General features: G+C 40.3%; 2 protein-coding genes across 2 annotated transcripts in view; both read right to left on the bottom strand.

Annotated features, from left to right (window-relative positions):
• Window positions 1–1,125: 1,125 nt before the first annotated feature.
• LOC307249230 (angiotensin-converting enzyme-like) lies at window positions 1,126–13,623 on the bottom strand (the record flags this gene model as incomplete). The annotated part of the gene is made up of 12 exons (XM_080025873.1): window positions 1,126–1,348; window positions 1,454–1,576; window positions 2,665–2,763; window positions 5,889–6,033; window positions 6,791–7,014; window positions 7,150–7,319; window positions 7,488–7,585; window positions 8,077–8,268; window positions 8,392–8,526; window positions 8,809–8,896; window positions 9,239–9,406; window positions 13,393–13,623. 12 exons carry the CDS (start codon window positions 13,621–13,623, stop codon window positions 1,126–1,128), a joined length of 1,896 nt encoding a protein of 631 aa, XP_079881999.1.
• A 4,161-nt stretch (window positions 13,624–17,784) lies between these two features.
• Window positions 17,785–18,333, bottom strand: part of lsm3 (LSM3 homolog, U6 small nuclear RNA and mRNA degradation associated) — a 5,494-nt gene continuing 4,945 nt past the window's right edge. The window contains exon 4 of the mRNA XM_080027071.1: window positions 17,785–18,333. This exon is cut by the window's right edge and continues 556 nt beyond it. The gene's annotated coding sequence lies outside the window, so the exon portion shown is untranslated.

Consider the following 18,333-nt stretch of genomic DNA (forward strand, 5'->3'; position numbering starts at 1 on the left):
GCCTTCATTATATGTCCAGTATTCCTCCATTGCTGCTACAATTAAAGAACATGATGCATCATTTTGCAGTAATGAGTTATTGAATCTCCATCGACTTTCCCCTTTGTCTAAACTACTTATTATTAAGTCAACTGGTGCATGATCGGAAATAACTATGTTTCCAATGGAAGCATTCTGGACATAACTAACGAGGTTCTTGGACACTAATATGTAATCAATTCGTGAAAATGATTGGTGTGGATTGGAAAAGAAAGTAAAATCCTTCCCTAATGGGTGTAGCACGCGCCAGACATCTAACAAATTCAGACCGTCCATAATTGTTTCAATGGCTGTACATGTCTGTCGTGCACCCTGTCTGAACACAGATCTGTCCAATTTTGCATCTCTGACCTGATTGAGTTGAAGTTCCTTTTTTCTGTAATTTAATTCAAAAAGTGAAACTTAAATATATTCTAGATTCATTACACATGAAGTGAAATGAACCTAGAATAAACATACTTTTCAGAAGGTCGACATTTGAGTATTATAAATCCTTTGTTTAACTTTCTAATATTTTCAAATACTGGATTTTTTTCCATGATCAATCAATCATCCAAAAAAAAGGCCTGACACTTTTTGAATGGACTTTCCATAATATTATATTTTTTAGATGCACCTGCAGACTGCTCACTGTCAACTTAACAGAATGACTTACACCTGGCTTGACAAAGCAGCCCCTTTACATCCTGGATTGGCGTTTATGCAACTGACTAATCCAAAGTGCCCAGGCTAGAATTTGTCAAGGCTGGCTTTATCAATCATCCTGGATATCTTTATTCCACTTGTATGCAACAGGCCCCTGGGGGGGGGGGCATCTCATACATTTATATTTTGCTGGAGCGATGATAGTCTTGGAACATACTTGGAGAAATTTAACAAAGTCAAAGAAATTGTAATATTATTTACTTTATTTTTTTCGTTACATCTTGGAGAGAATATAGCACGACACATTTTGCCCAATATTCCCTTTCTCACATGCTGATTTCTTCGGGAATGCAGGTATACTTCTTCTATTGCATTTTCTGTTTCCTTCCAGATAATGTTAACATGTTTGTTTACCAGTCAGTAACCACTTAGAGTGTTAGCTCAAAGTCCTCCCTCACCAATATCCTCAGGGTAGCCCTCGGGGATGGGTGGAACCCAGTTAAAGTCAGGCCATCCCAAGGTCTCATTCACATTTTGCTTTTCCAGCCACTTGATAATGGGGTCAAAGTATCTAATCAGAGAGTTTGCATCTAACTTGTTGGTGCCTATGGCATCCTGGAGCACCTCGGGCCACGGTTTGGAAGAGCCAGCCTGAAGGATTTTCCTGGAAGTGGTAGAATGACATAAATTATCACAGCTTTACTGTTTCTATAAACCACTACTCATGCACTGTGTAATGAACATCTAAGGCACAATGAGGAACGCTTACTTTAAAATGGCCCCGGCTTCTGCAGATCGGTAAATGTCACATCTGTGCAATGGCCCCGTTTGATTGGCTGCGTCGCAAAGTTTCTCATGAAGCTGGAACTGCAGGATGTAGCTGACAAAATACCTGCCGTACAAAGAATTGTTCGTCATTAAAAAGACAGACAGAAATAAATGACATGAGAGAAGAAATAAATGAGTTACAAATATATTAAACATTGCTAGAACCAAATACATGAGTTTAGATGGGTCTTAAATGCTCTACTATTTGGTAATGTAAACTTTTGTAAAGTAATTTACCAAACTAAAGTGGCCCTCTCAGCAAAGATGCTAACAATGCTGTGAGCGTGTGTTCCAGCAGGATTGCAAGTGCGTTTGACTGACTCTCGTTCCACACATTGTTAAAGAAACCAGCTGGGGAAAGAGGCTTTTTAAATAGAGCCTTCTGCAACACGCTTCCTGCAATTGTGGGGCTTATTGCTTTGTTTTGACGCACATTGGCACATTTTTATTTACAAAGCCTTGACTGGGAAGCTTCCTCGTTATTTAACAGAAATGCTGCACATTTCAGATGGGCTTTATCAAACCCGCTCCACTGACATGCTTATGCTTTATGTCCCACAAGCCCGGTCTGAGCTGGGAAAGACAGCTTTTAGCTTCAGTGCCCCCGACTCCTGGAACAACTTACAGCTAAAAATTAAACTAAATACATTCATATCCTTTGGCCAATTTAAACAGACTATCTTGGATCTGCCAAACTCTACCTGTAACTGTTTTAATTAGACTATATTGTACTTTATTCCTTTTAATTGCTGCCACTCTTCACCACTTTGTAAATGTTTCAATTGTTTTTTTTTCTCTTCTCTTCACTTGTTGTGTATTTGATGTATTTGCATTGAATATTTTGTATGTATTGTTGTTTTGAATTTGTTTTGAACTCGACGTCATTGAAAATGAGGGTCACCCCTCAATTGGTCTCTCGAGGATAAATAAAAGTTAAATGAAAAAAAATGAAAATGTTTGAAACCACACTCAAGTGATAGTAATTCAGTCCACATTGCAGAAGATTGCCCTCAGGCACATATGCACATGCATCATGGTTGCAGCACTAAAAACCACTGACCTTATTTTTAAAGCCGTTGTAACTTGGGTGTCAATCAGACTACTCAAAAAAGAAATGTATACATGTCATGAAAATATCAACAGTTACTATACCTGATGTATGGTGTGTTTGCAGGGATGTGGTATTTTGCCCCAGGATCAAAGTGCTCCTCTGTGCGTGGGCTGGGTGGGCAGATGCCTTGGTATTTAGTCCTTTAAGATGAAATAAGAGACACATTTAGAATATACCAATATGGGCTGAATGGCCAAACCACAATTCTGCTAAGTTTTTCAGCCTTTAGTGATTTTTCCTTCTTACTTGTTCAGTTTTATGTATCTATTAAAGGTGCAGTGTGTAATATGACATCAAGAAAGTTCTACAAAGTTCTCGAATGCAACGCTCCCTGGGTAACCCCAACCCTTTCGAATAATAACAGAAGCTACAGTGGACTTCAAGGACAAGAACAATTCTACATTTTAAACAATGCACCTGATGACATTCCAACTATGACACTTTCAAGATGGCGGCACTAGGCCTTGGTCCAAGATATGCAGAAATATGGACATATATGAGACCCTTTCTAAGGGAAAAATAAATAATAAAAAAAAAAATGTTCAGCTATTATGCACTGAATTAAATGTACTTATGGAAATTACAATTACTTTCTACAAAATCTGCTAGGAAATAAAACCCAAAATTCTACACACTGAAGGTTTAAGTATCAGGTTGGATCTCCATGCCATCCCCACCCTTTTGCCATCCCCACCCTTCTAGTAGCAAAACCGAGCAGCTCGATTTAATCTGCCTGAACTGAATGTTACAATAAACTAAAACCTTACCAAGAAATGTGAAAGGGATAGAACATAGTGATGAACCCAGATAATTATCACTTGCATCTGCAGCTTCCCTCTGCTCTGCTTTATGAGATGTTATGGCTAATAGTGTGATTCCAATTCAAAGCATTGGACGACCTTGATTTATCAAACGTCATGTTTATTTTTTAATTTTATTGTTTAGCCGTCATGCCAATAAGTTGAATGTTTTGGTTCACTGGCGTCGCTCTAATGGGGGTTGTTTATGGCCAAGGCAGGCAGGCAGCAAAAAAAAAATCTACTCAAGCCCAATATATACATTATGTCATGTTAACTTAAAGGCCTACTTCACCGGTTTGAATATGAAGGTGTATTGAATTCTGAGATCCTATGTAGTATAAATGTGCGAAAAAAATTGAAATCGGTTCATCCTAGCCTGAGAAAAGGCAGAAAGAGTGTTTTTTTAACCCTATATTTCTCTTTCTCGTGACATCACAGAAAGAGAAATATAGGGTTAAAAAAAAACTTACTTTGTAAATATTACTGTGATGTCTTTTACTGTGACATCACAGTAATAATTACAAAGTACGTTTTTTTTTTAACCCTATATTTCTCTTTCTGTGATGACACGAGAAAGAGAAATATAGGGTTAAAAAAAACACTCTTTCTGCCTTTTCTCAGGCTAGGATGAACCGATTTTAATTTTTTTTGCACATTTATACTACATAGTATCTCAGAATTCAATACACCTTCATATTCAAACCGGTGAAGTAGGCCTTTAAAAGCTGATGGTATGCGAATGTTGTGTTCACATCTTGTCCCTACTGTTATTGAGTCAGTTAAGTCATTTCCTCAACAAATACTAAAGATACTGTAAAGACTGGAAAACGGCAAGCTTCTCTTTTTCCAAAGCCAGTAACCACGGATTGTCGTGCAGCCTCGCATCATCGATTGCAACCCTCCAGAGAGTTACTGTACCCTGCCAAGAAAGTCACTAGACACTTAGCTGCTTTCCTATGTTCACAGTCATACAGGGGCGGATCTAGAAAAATAATCATGGGGTGGCAAGAGGGTGGCAGGAGATTTTAAGGGGTGGCAACCTGTGGCGGATGTATATACAGTATGCCGATTTAATTAAAGCCATATAAATAAATATTTACTTGGGAAAGCCCCCACATTTATATATGTTGACTAAATAACATAATACTTAATGTATTGTAGCACGAGTGAAGCCTTACATTTAAACATAAAAGGTGTCAGACAATTTTAAAGATTATTATTACTGAATAATTACTACATTACCTGCCTCACAACAAACACCTGCACTAATACACCGGAATGGGGCTCAAAATCTATGCAAATAGGGCTGCAATAAGTACTTGTTAACAGTGAGTCTTTGGTATTTGTCTGTGTTAATATGAGATACTCCCATCAGATGTCAATCATCAGTCTAACTCGAGTGCAAATATCAAGTTATTCAAATATTCTAGTAATTTACATACAATACAGATAAAATCATTCATATAAATATTGTGTGGCATTTTCCTATGTTTGGTCACAAACAGTGACCTGTTAAACACACTGTAAATGGGAAGAGGTTCAGTAATGTCCAACACAGAAATAGGCCTACTGGTTATTATGAGCAATTGATAAGCACGACCTAAGACTTTAATTTAAAATAGTGTGATAAGAATTAGGAAGTGTCCTTATAAAAAGGCCTATAGATACAATTAAACAAAATAATTAATGAATTTCAAGGGTGTAGGTAACGATTAAACCTTGGTTTAGGACACTTTTTAAATGGGGGGTCTGGGGGTGCCACCCCCCCCCCCCCCCCCAGACATTTTTGAGCATTCATCACTTCATTTCCTGCATTCTGGTGAATTTGTTTGCATCAAGTTTATGTAAAGTAATTGACAACATTTAGGTTCCCAGTGACAAAAATAGAATAGAATACAATGCAGTAATATCATGCATTCTGTATTGCTTTCAAATATTTATTCTCCTCTATTGTTAAAAAAAATTGGTTGAGATTGTAAAAAAAGAAGAAGTGATTTTTCACTGGCTGCATTCACTTGCAGTCGGACATTTGAAACTCGTGCTCGTAAATGTCTCTTAACAGCCAGAAATAAATGTTTAATTTGGCGTTGCCAACTGGGGTGGCAGCTGTGGTGGCAAGGCTTTTTTTAGGGTGGCAGTTGCCACCCCATGCCACCCCGGTAGATCCGCCCCTGCAGTCATAGCTGCTTAGCTGTGTTAAGCGAAGCAGCCACCAGAATAGCCTTGTGTTTACTGTATATATTCTTGTAAGTAGATTTGGCCTGTGCATAAAAGCCTACCTGGGGGGGGGCGCCCTTAGCTCAGTTGGTAGGGCGTCCCCCCCATGGGCCTCGGCCAGCAGCGGACCCGGGTTCGATTCCAGCCCGCGGTCGTTCTCTGCATGTCACTCCCCTCTCTGCCCCATTTCAACTCTGTCTCTACACTATCAATAAAACCATAAAAATGCAAAAAAAAAAAAAGCCTACCTGAGGTGCCACCAGTCTGCGTTGTACCGCCCTGGAGGCGTGCTTCCACTGAACACACCCCATCTCCACTGGTCGACGAGGTAGCCAAAGGGAAGGAAAGCTATCTTCCCCAGTGCCATCTTCAACAGGTAGTTGGTATCACTTTCTGAAGAAGCACAATGCAGCATTACATGAAGACATCACAAGATATTTAAGGATTCACCACCTCAGTTTTAGCAAAGTATCCAGAGGCAATTTCAGTGGCTTGGATTTGAGTCAGTCTTTTTAAAGGCCAGGACACACCAGCCCGATAATCGCCGTCGTCAAAAAATAAGACGAATCTGTTTGGTGTGTGCCGTGACGTCGGCCGACGTAGAGGTCGTCGGGCTTGTTTTGAGCCTGTCGGCCGCCGATTGAACATGTTCAATCGGCGGCCGACCGTCTTTCATTTGGAGCAATTTGATTGGTGGAGGGCTAGCGAATCAGTGAAGCCTGGAAGTGAGGCGGGTAGCACAAACAGCTAACAACAGCTAGCCATCGTTTTAATGTGTTTGTTCGTTTCGTTTTGAGAGTACTCACATGCATCAACCCTTGTTGACTGCTCGACACCATGCTCGACACTCTCTGCTAAAAATTGTGCTCTTATGGCCCATAAATATAAATACGTATTTCTATCTATGTTTATGCTCTAGAGAGACGTCCAATCATTTCCGGCTTTCGTATTTTTTCGGGCCACAATACAGATTAGCGCCGCCTGCTGTTGTGGAGACATTACGTCCCGCGAGCGTACGGAAAATAAACAGTCGTCTCGGTGTGTTCTTTGGCCGCGACGGGAAGACTGGAGCTTCCTGAAACGGCCGACTCCATTTTTTGCGTAGTCGGAACATGTCGGACTGGTGTGTCCTGGCCTTAAGTCTATTTACCATCGTCAGAAGTCACCGAGTCCAGCAGTTTGATGGTTTGCAGATGTTTGGGCGTTGAAACTGAGAGAGACATCACGTCGCCAATAGCCTCGTGAAAACCGGGGTTGGCGCCGTGACGGTAGCTCACATGCAGGTCCTTGTACTGCAGGAAATACTGGATATGCCCCATCTCATGGTGCACAGTAAAGAAGTCCTCCATTGTTACTATGGTGCACTGCTTGATCCTACAGAGGTTCAGACATCAGTATAATTGACTAATGGCTTGGTGTTATTAAGTTGTTGCAACAGGATTAGCCATAAGTGTATTAACGGAAGATAAACGTAAGGTCATTGTAACTCAGCTCATAATATAATGTTACCTAAAGTCTTTGCGATTGTAAAAGTCCCAGGCAGACGGATGGCACACCACCTCCCGACCTTCAGGCTTCTCCAGCATGGATCCCTCCCAGAACTCCTCGGGCATCGGCTCCAAACCCAGAGACGTGAAGAACTCTTCGGCCACACGGAACATGTGCGTGGCGTTGTAGCCCTAGTGAGGAGGGAGGAGGTCACAACGTAGCTAGGTGATATAAAACAACTATAATCATCTAAAACAGGGAAAGGGTTCTATTTTTGAGATTCCTGATTTATTTGGGGCAATTTTCTGAAGTCACTGTCAGACCTACAGAATGACACAAAATGGTTCCCCCACACTCACTTGTTCTTCCATTTCATCGGTCACGTCGATGTTGGGTTTGTCCGGAAACGGGATCATCATATCATAAAGATTGTTCCAGGTCTGGGCCCAAATGTTTCCTGAGGGTGAGGAAGAAAACACACTTTAGCAACGAGTTATCTTGTTATGGGTAACGCCACTCAGAAGCACTGTAGGAAACGCCTCCGTCGCAGTAACGAGATAAGCAAATGCGCCATGGTGGGTCATGAGCCATTACATTTTAGATGATTTTCCAAGTCTTCTTTACGAATTAATGATCTTTTTGCGTCTCGGCTGGGGGTTTGATTGGTTGCAACACACCCTCGGACCTTAGTTTCTCAACCCTAATATCAAGCTTGATATGAGTGCAACAGGGGCGTTGCTAGACCCTTTCTACTGGGGCACATGCCCCAGTGTTGATCTGCTGTGCCCTAGTAAAGACAAAATCTACACCTTTAATTCACCCCAATATCTTCACATTTCATACACAAAGCAGGCATTCAGAATTTCTTCGGGGGGCCTGTGCCCCAGTAGAGTGTAGCAAGTCCCCTGGAGTGCAATATCACAGGTGGCAGCTTTTGAGATGGTGTACCTAGCAAATGGGCAGGGATAGGTCCTTTAAGGTTGATGTACTTGGGACCGTACTGCTTGTAGAGTTGCCGGCGCACAAAGGCATGCAGGTTCTGGTAGAGGGGTTCAATGGTCCTGTAGAGATCCTCTAGATCCTGTTCAAAGGTGTCAGTCTCATACCAAGAGCGCCAGGCAGCTCCGGTGTCCGCAAACCCTCAAAAGGACAACAACAAAAAAAATCAGTTTCACTCTCTTTCTTGTTTTATTCCTTTCCTTAAGATGAACCAGTTAGTAGCATTATGAACCTCGTGGTCAATGGTCAAGGGGAAGGTCTTACCATCAGCTTTCGAGGCTTTGTTACTGAGCTTCACAAAATCAGGGTAGTACTGTCTGAGAGGAACACCTGCCGCATTGTGCCAGCCCTCCCAGGCAAACAGCAGCCTCTTGTAGCTCCTGGAGTTGGCCATGAGATCTGCAAAATTAAAAAAGATCCAACACAGCCTCAGTCACAAAGAAAAGGATTCAGAAGATGAGCTAAACACTCGCCGGGCAAATCCATAACACTTCCTTTGGAAACCTTTCTGAAGTCATTCTACCCAAGAGCAGATAAGATCTAACCCACTTACTGTTTCTCTCTCTAGACTTCCCCTCTCCCCATCGTTGTTTGTTTTTATATTCCCTCAACATTTGCTGTCAAACAGCCTCCTGTGTTTCAATGCAATTCATGCATTTTTTCTTTAGTATTTATACTCACGAGGGTCAAGGCTCCAGCTTATATGTGTCGACGGACGCACCTTGGCTGTTGAATAGATCTTGTCCATGGTGCTGGTAATCTTGTTGTACTGGAGACAAGAAAAGGTGATTTGAAGTCAGTATTTGATGCTCAAAAAGGGGCAGCATCTTTTTCAGTCCCTGCTTTTTCACAGAACCAAAGCATTGTTTTGTACACATTCACCCAATCACACAGCAGCAGCTACCACGCAGGGTGCATGCTAACTATTGGGAGCAATTTAGGGTATCAGTGTCTTGCCCAGGGACACTACGACATGTGGCGGGGAGACGGGGGATCAAAACCACCGACCCCGCACTCCAGTGGACGACTGCCCTACCCACTTCGCCACAGCCGCCCGTACAAGGAGTCACAACAAATGACCCACGAGATAATATTACAAACAGAAACAAACCTCCTCTCTTTCAGCCAGGGGCAGGTTGGCAACTCCAAGGATCATGAGATTGTCCATCAGTTTCTTGTCGCTGGGAGTGAGAGTGTTGAGTGTTGCAGGAGTGAACACTGCCTTGGCCTTTGCCCCCCATGCTGAGGAGAAGGCCTGCTCTGCCAGTGATGCATTTACCTAAAGACAAGAGGAGGAGTTGGAACCATTAGGACACATGGAAACTCTTCATTTCAGCTCAAATTTAAAGTCGTGCCAAGAGGGGCTCCTTTAAAGCCTGTCATTACACATGCCATCTTTTCAATGTTTGGGTATAGTGATGTCACAGAGTAAATCCGAAAGACCCCATAAACTGCAGTATAAGTCAGTGAAAATGGCAATGTTGATCCCACTGTCGGTCTGTCGATCGTTTTGGTCTCAAAGACTCAAATCTTGAAAACAAGTGGATAGATTGATTATCATGACATTCACAACAGAGGATGAATCCCTTGACTTTTCCTCTAGTGCTCCCAGCAAGTTTACAATTGGGGCTAATCGGGAAGAGTCTAGACATCTTTGGTATTTGTGACTTTTACTCTCACACCGTCGACAGGTAAACATGTCACTGTGTCCAACAATGATTTACCTACGCAATAGTTCATAAAAATGTACACTCTCTAGTTATTTAACCCCTGTACAGCATGTCTTCATTTTTGACTTAAAATATGTCCCTTGGCAGCTGTATCAACACATCTTGGTTCTAGGATCAATAAAGTGCTCTATCGGTCTGTATGGATCAAGGCCATATTAGCAAAATAACCTCCGCTCAAGGATATATATATATTTTTTTGTTAATGCCTTGGGTACACATTCTCATACTGTATATATCCTCACTGAACCCTAGGAGCTTTCTTTTATTGCGCCCTGGAAAGTCATGAACATGCGGTGGGCGCTCCCTCCCAGTAACATAATGACCAATTCAATATGTTATTTGTTTATTTTTATTTATTTTGTGAAATCATTTGAACATATTTTTTTATTGTATTTTCATGCTTTTAATTTTTTTTTTTATGTCTGAAATAAATTGAATCAATCAATCAATCAACAGTGCTGGAAGAATGGAAGGAGTCAAGGCTGCTGTCGATACAATGCCTGGGTAGTTTATGTGTGTCTGTTGATTTGCACCCATTGCAAATAATGATATACTACTGTTCTATTGTTGCAGAAATAGAAATACAGTGGTGCTTGAAAGTTTGTGAACCCCTTGAGCCTTTTGGATTCTTTTTTATTTTAACCATTATTAATTCATTTTTATCAATACCAGTATTTTTTATATGAAATAACAGATGTTTGTTTATCAATTAAACATCTTTCTTTTCCAGAAATAAATTGTTAAAACAGATAAAACAAATGATTTGACTTGTTGTCAAACTGTTGTATGTGCAAAAGTGTGTTAACCCTGAGCTGCATTGCTTAAAATCGAGCAAGGTAAACACAATCAGGTGGGCCAAATTGATTGATGAAATAGACCAATGTAATGAGAGATCTTTAGGGAAGAAATTGGGTGGCACTAGATAAAACAAAGATAAAACCAGGTCAGTTTAGGCCCACCAAACTGAACCCATATAGGTCAGACATGCTCAAAGGGGAAAATAATCTCAGGAATAGAGTTTTGATGTTGCACATTTGTTTTTTTTCCAAAATATTTATGAATAGCATATAATATACATTATATACAACATAATGTATCTTTTTTTTTTAATCGCAGTATTAACTGTAGGCAGCCTGAGCTGATTGAAGAGAAAGCTTTGGGACTGGGCAACTTGGATGGTGGTAGTCCAGAGCTATATACTATACACTCAGGGCCGCCCATAAGGGGTAGAAAGTGGGAAGGCTTTCTAGGGCCCAGCCACTTGGGGGGCCCATGGTCTTTGGAAGCCAAGAACCTAACTAAGCTAAACTTTAATTTTAGATATTTATGTCAATATCTATTCAAAGTTGGGTGTTTACACAGAGCCACGGCTCCGCTTACGGCCGTTTAAAAAGCAGTAGAAAAGCAGAAATGTTATAAAAAAATTCAGATTGAGCACAGCGGAGTGTAACTGTTTCAAACATAATCCATCCTATAAACCCTTTGTGTGCCAAATGGTGACAAGATTGGGTTTTGATATTAAACAGTTTTGGCTGGATTATATTTCCTGAGTCGTTCCTGCTCACGGAAAACACTGCTACTTGTGTCTGGGTGTCGTTGTGAAAAGTATTTGGACCCCATGAAAAAACAGGTTGGGTACCTTTTGTAGTTCTTCTACATTAGTTACTCTGTAATTGTCCTGAGTCTACAAACAGGTTTAAATTCTCTCTCCCCATAACGTACATTTTTGTGAAAAAGAATTTCCCTTTGGGGACTGTAACTTCTAAAGGCGTTGACATAAGTATTCAGGTTGACACGTCCAGCCAGGTCTGACCAGTTTTTCAGAAACCTGGCTAATTGACCAAGCCGGGTCATACCACAATGAAGCTGACGAGCAGCATCATCCTGTTTTAATTAATGCCGTAACCACCAAGGTCCTGCTTTCTGTATTGTTTCTAAAAATAAAAAATAAAAATAGACCTAAAAAGGTTCTTAGTGCAAAGAAAGACACAAAGAAGTTGGAAATAATTGAAGGAACCGATTTGAGTTCAAAGAGTTAATAACTTTTTTGTAATGATTTCAGTGCTTTTGCAGTGATGAGAGCAGAATGAACTAAGCCTAAATGTTGCAACCAAACATAGGCCAACTTTATAGTTTTGAGGGTAGGTTGGTTTGGTTATTCATGTAGAGAACCGCCTTTTTTCATTTGTGTGAAGAATGTGTTGTTGATGTTGTTTTTTAAGTGTTATTTATTTCAACAATACCCCCAAAAGATTTCAAATGATTTAATGTCACGTGCAGAAATACAAAAAAGTGCAATATTTGGTGCTGTCAATTAATGTAAATGTATCTTATACCAGAAACCAGTAGCATAGAAAACATGCAAATTGTGAAAAAAACTGTTTGCTTTAGTGAATACTAAAGAAGAGCAATGTCTCTGTGTGAACTGATTATTTTGTAGAGATCTGTTGATCTGTTAAACAATTGTGTGAGTGTCAGGGAATCAAAATAAATTGGTATGCTGGGCTAAGTCAGAAATGTGCAACTATTTAAAAATAATAATGAGCCCTTGCTCCCCCAACTGTCTCTGCAAGTCCCTGGTTGATAAGATGGTTAGTCTCTCTACAAATACATGTATGTGTTTATTGAGAGATGAGCGCACTCACACACATTGATAGGAGTAAAAGCATGGGTAAGGGGGACCCATTGACTGGAGGTTTTTGAAATTTGAACATTCCTGCTTTTCTACTGCTTTTTAAATGGCCGTAAGCGGAGCCACGGCTCTGTGTAAACACCCAACTCTGAATAGATATTGACATAAATATCTAAAAATAAAGGTTATCTAGGTAGGTTCTTGGCTTCCAAAGACCATGGGCCCCCCAAGTGGATGGGCCCTAGAAAGCTTTCACACTTTCTACCCCTTATGGGCGGCCCTGGGTGAGATGCAGGTGCAAATTCCCTTACAAAATGCTTTTATTTTTTTTATTCCCGCAAAAGGTAAGTCTGCAAATATTGCCACATAAGTCTGTATGCCACCATAAAGATTTTCAATTAGTTTGTGTAGAACTGAACTGTGTGGAGACAGTCCAGTTGATTTAATTTATTTTAAGTCGAGTAAGGTGTGCTCTTGCTTGATTGGAATGAAAACCTTTTGCCACACCTACCCTTTACTGGAATATAGCAGGTGTCACATTCTCGCTGTCAGAAAATATCACAAAAACAAAAACAAAGAGCCAACATAATAGTTTGCGAGACCCTCTAGAGATGAATTGAAAACTTGTGTACGTTCGCAGGGCAGGGCACTCAGATCTCCGTTCTATTAGTTGGGAGGAAGCCGAGCATGTCATTCAGGAGAGGGATGAATAAGGGCGCAGCTCCACAGAAACCCTTGACCGTGCGAGCATTTAACGATGACGAGGTGAAAATACTGGCAAGAATTGATCTAAACTGGCCAATAGCATTACCAAGCTATGAGATGAAGGCTCAGTCCGTCGACATTCTCCCAGCGATATATTATATGTACTTAAGTGCAAGGGATGCTGGAGTTTGTTCGTACCTGAAGCTCGGAGTTGTGCGTTGTTAGGTTGGTGAAGTAGTCCCACCTGGCAGAGACACTGTAGAACGCAACCTCCTCGGCTGTGCTGTTGTAGTCGTGAAGGAACCGTTCTGCCTCAGCCTTGCTGTTTGTATATGCCCCTGGAGTCCAGCTTTTGGCCGCGCAGAGTCCACACACAGGCAGCAGCAGCAGAACTGTGCACACAAACCTGTCCACCCGGCTGGTGCCCATGGCTATATATCCTCCACCAGAGAGAGAGAGAGAGAGAGAGAGTGGAAGAGAAAAAAAACTAAGTGAAACGAGTTGGGAGCTAAAAATACACTTGCTCCAACGAAGTGAGAGTAGACCTTCCCCCTGGAGCTGTTTGTCTCATCCGCTTCTTCACTGCTCCCTTTCTGGAGCCTGCCAGCCTTGCGAGCTTCTTTTAAGTTACACCGACTAGTGATGAAATTGGTCAGTTTTCAAAGGGCCGCCCATAAGGGGTAGAAAGTGGGAAGGCTTTCTAGGGCCCAGCCACTTGGATGGCCCATGGTCTTTGGAAGCCAAGAACCTAACTAAGCTAAACTTTATTTTTAGATTTTTAGATATTTATGTCAATATCTATTCAAAGTTGGGTGTTTACACAGCCGCGGCTCCGCTTACGGCCATTTAAAAAGCAGTAGAAAAGCAGAAATGAGAACGACCACGGGTGGGAATCGAACCCGGGTCTGCTGCTGGTCTGCACCAAATATTGCACTTTTTTTTGTATTTCTGCACATGACAATAAATCATTTGAAATCTTTTGGTGGTATTGTTGAAATAAATAACGCTTAAAAATTAACATCAACAACAAATTCTTCACACAAAAAAGAAAAAAAGGCGGTTCTCTACATGAATAACCAAACCAACCTACCCTTCAAAACTACAAAGTTGGCCTATGTTTGGTTGCAACATTTAGGCTTAGTTCATTCTCCTCTCATCACTGCAAAAGCACTGAAGTCATTACAAAAAAGTTCTTGATCTTTGAACTCAAATCTGTTCCTTCAGTTATTTCCAACTTCTTTGTGCCTTGTATCTTTCTTTGCATTAAGAACTTTTTAGGTCTATTTTTATTTTTTTATTTTTAGAAACAATACAGAAAGCAGGACCTTGGTGGTTACGGCAATAATTAAAACAGCAGTGGCGGCTCCTGACAATAATCTCAGGGGGGGCAATTGTTGCCATGATGGGTAAAATGACCCAAAATGAACCTAAATCAGATAGCTAATATGACAATGTCATATTGCATTTAACAGTTTGTTTTTCCTGTTCATCTGGCATAACCACTCTGGCACCATTAGACAAGCATTGTACTGTACAGTATTTTTGGACATAAAGTTAGTTAATTTCTTGAATAAAATAATTTTAGCTCTAAAATGATTTAATTATCCGGCTGTGGCCATCACAGATAACTTGTCATCTACCAGTGTGCTCCTCAGATAGGCTTCCTTTAAAAGTTAAGAGACCTGGGGCCGTATTCACAAAACATTTTAAGGCTAAGAGTAGGTCCTAACGTGCTGATTTAGGAGTAACTCTCAAAAATAAGGGGCGTTTCACTGCTAATTTTAGGACTCCTAACTTTTTTAAATAAGTGTAATTCACAAAGCATTTTAGCGCTAAAACTAGCTCCTAAATCTATGAAAAGCTAGGAGTCCTCGAGAGGACTCCTAAGTCACTAAGAGTAAATCACAGACAGTCATTTGATGGTGTTTTGGATAGCTGTAAGGGGTTAATGATCTTAGTAAAGCTATATTTAGAAAGTATAGACACATTTATATTTATTAAATGTATATAATAAAATATGTATTAAGTTCCTTTTCCTGCAGTTGCTTTGGGTTTACGATGCACTGAAAGTTACTGTTGGTGTCACGTTTGGGTTTAATTTCCTACTAGAGGCCTATATGGCGCTTCGCAGCATCTCCTCCGTTCCACAGGTCCGCTACTGTATAGTTGCGCGTCTCGCCTTTTTCCTTCAGCATGCACTTTACGATTTCGCCAGCTGTTGTTTCTAAATGGTGAATTTCCTGGTTTGTCGCTGTCTGGCTATTGCTGCATAGTCCGCCGTTGAGGGAATTACAGTGAGAGTGCATGGCGTGCAGCTCTTCAATGAGGATATTTTTTCCGATTCAAATAATTGTAAAATTTAAAATGAATAGACCTAGGTATGTGGCGCTATTGTAGGCTAATTGTGAAATAATGTGTGGGAAACCCTGCAGTATCTTGGTTTCATGTTAAATTAGTGTCACTTGTCATTAATTGTATATAAAAACTCTTTACTTTAATACAGCGACACAATATGGATATCTCCCACAGTGTTTCTATCATAAATTCACTCTTAGCTCTCATTCCCTCTCAGCCAATCACTGTAAGCATAGAAGGTATGAACATGACATCATCCATAGCAACAGGGTCAACACTCTAGTATTACCTTCGGAGTCCCTCCCATTCCTTAGTAAAAGTTGGTCTTATCAGCTTTGTGAAAAGGTTTTAAGAAATTACTCCTTACTAAGAACTTGTAGTGCTCCCTAGGAGTACTCTTAGTGCTAAGATAACATGTTTTGTGAATACGGCCCCTGCTCTACAATTAATCACAATAATCTGATTGACTTGACAGTTGTGTTCTGATTAAACAAAAATGGATGCTGGCATAGCATATGTGCAACCATCACATTGGTTTGCCTTACTACTGTCTACCTTTCTTTATATGGCCATGCTGTCATTATTACTATCATTATTATATTTTTGTTTTTTGCTGGTATGGCTCAAGGAGGGTGTCGCCCTATCGCGAGCCGCCGCTGTAAAACAGGAGGATGCTGCTCGTCAGCTTCATTGTGGTAGGACCCGGCTGGTTGGTCAAAGGGGCCAGGTTTCTGAAAAACTGGTCAGACCTGGCTGGCAGTGTCAACCTGAATACTTATGTCAAAGCCTTTAGAAGGTATTGTCCCCAAAGGGAAATTCTTTATCACAAAAATGTACTTTATGGGGAGAGATCATTTAAACCTGTTTGTAGACTCAGGGCAATGACAGAGTAACTAGCCTGTCCTGCTTATAAGAATGTAGAAGAACTACAAAAGGTACCCAACCTGTTTTTTCATGGGGTCCAAATACTTTTCACAACCACACCCAGACACAAGTAGCAGGTACATGTGGAACGACTCAGGAAATATAATCCAGACTAAACTGTTTAATATCAAAACCCAATCTTGTCACCACTTCCCCATGGAGCTGTTTGTCTCATCCGCTTCTTCACTGCTCCCTTTCTGAAGCCTGCCAGCCTTGCCGCTGGTGAAATGCTCAGTAGCTGAGGAGGCGAGCTTCTTTTAAGTTACACCGACTAGTGACGAAATTGATCGGTTTCCATCAACATACCTATTATACTCCCACGGGAAAGCTCACCAGAAACTCGGCAGTTGATTGGCAAATCAAGACGCCCCCCGTTGGTAACCACACACAGCTGAGCCTCCACTGCTAATGCAACAACAGAGGAGAAGCAAGCTGCAGTGTGAGCTCATCCTCAAGCTACCATCACACCCCAGCCTCGAAGCAGACTAGGGCTGAATGGATTTACTTAATTTTTTGTTAGGCCATGTCCAGCAAAGGTTTGCAATCTGTTAGTGTGATCAAAGCCCTTTTACTGGACGGTGGAGGAGACTGTGCCAGGAAGACCAATTATAATAGTTCATACAGTTAAAGACCTACTTCACCGGTTGGAAAATGAAGGTGTATTGAACTCGGAGATCCTATGAAGTATAAATGTGCAAAAAAAAATGAAATCGGATCATCCTAGCCTGAGAAAAGGCAGAAAGAGTGTTTTATGGTCTCACTGTCTAACCCTACATTTCTCTTTCTGTGACATCACAGAAAGAGAAATGTAGGGTTAGACAGTGAGACCATAAAACACTCTTTCTGCCTTTTCTCAGGCTAGGATGATCCGATTTAAAAAATGTTTGCACATTTATACTTCATAGGATCTCCGAGTTCAACACACCTTCATATTCCAACCGGTGAAGTAGGCCTTTAATCAGCTAATTCGATATTTACATTTTGAAAGAGGCTATTCAGCATAATGAGTACTTTTATTTTTATTTTATTTGAATTAAATGTTTTACATATTGCTTGAAATACTTCTGTTTTATTTTGAAGTGAAATTGTAGAAATATAGTTTTCTGTCAAATAAAAACATCAAATCGTCACATTTGAGTATCTGGAACCTGCCAATATTATTTTTTTGTTTGTTTTAATAATTTGATTTTTTTTTTTACTGTTCATTCATTTTATTTTGTTTGTACTATTTTCAACATGTTCAATAAAGATTAGAAAAAAAAAGTTAGAAGACACTTGATACTTGAGTTATACATTATTGAAAGACATCCATTCTTTTTCAGATTTTTTATTTTTTTATTTTTTTTATTCAAGTTACCAAAAACCAAATGAAAACAAATGTCGACACATCTGAGCATGATGTACTCCCACACAAACACAAGACTATTTATTAAAAAAAAAATTATGTAGAAATGAAACTCACAGATCCCGAGGGTTTGGACATTTTCTTGGAACTGACATAAACAGTTTTCAGTTGAGAAAATATAATCACAAACATCTCCTTTGCTCAGTTAGAATTCTGGTAACACTGTTTTAAACTTAAACAAGTTGAAATAAGACACACGTCCACAGCAGCAGTTATTCAGCTACGTAACATGATAAAGAGGCAACTTAATCCCTCTAGAGATGATTTAAAAAATAATAATAATAATAATATGCAATTTTTTCTGGCTTAACAACTAATACAGCTGGGGATGTCTTACTGCCATAATGAAAAAGATCACATGGAATATCCTAAGAAAATAAAATGTCTTAAATGGTGGCCTGTATTCAACCGAAATCCCAAAAACTATTTAGAACAATTTGTCTAAATACAGAAAA

Source organism: Ammodytes marinus (assembly GCF_949987685.1).
Source record: "Ammodytes marinus genome assembly, chromosome: 4".
In the NCBI taxonomy this organism is placed as follows: Eukaryota; Metazoa; Chordata; class Actinopteri; order Uranoscopiformes; family Ammodytidae; genus Ammodytes; species Ammodytes marinus.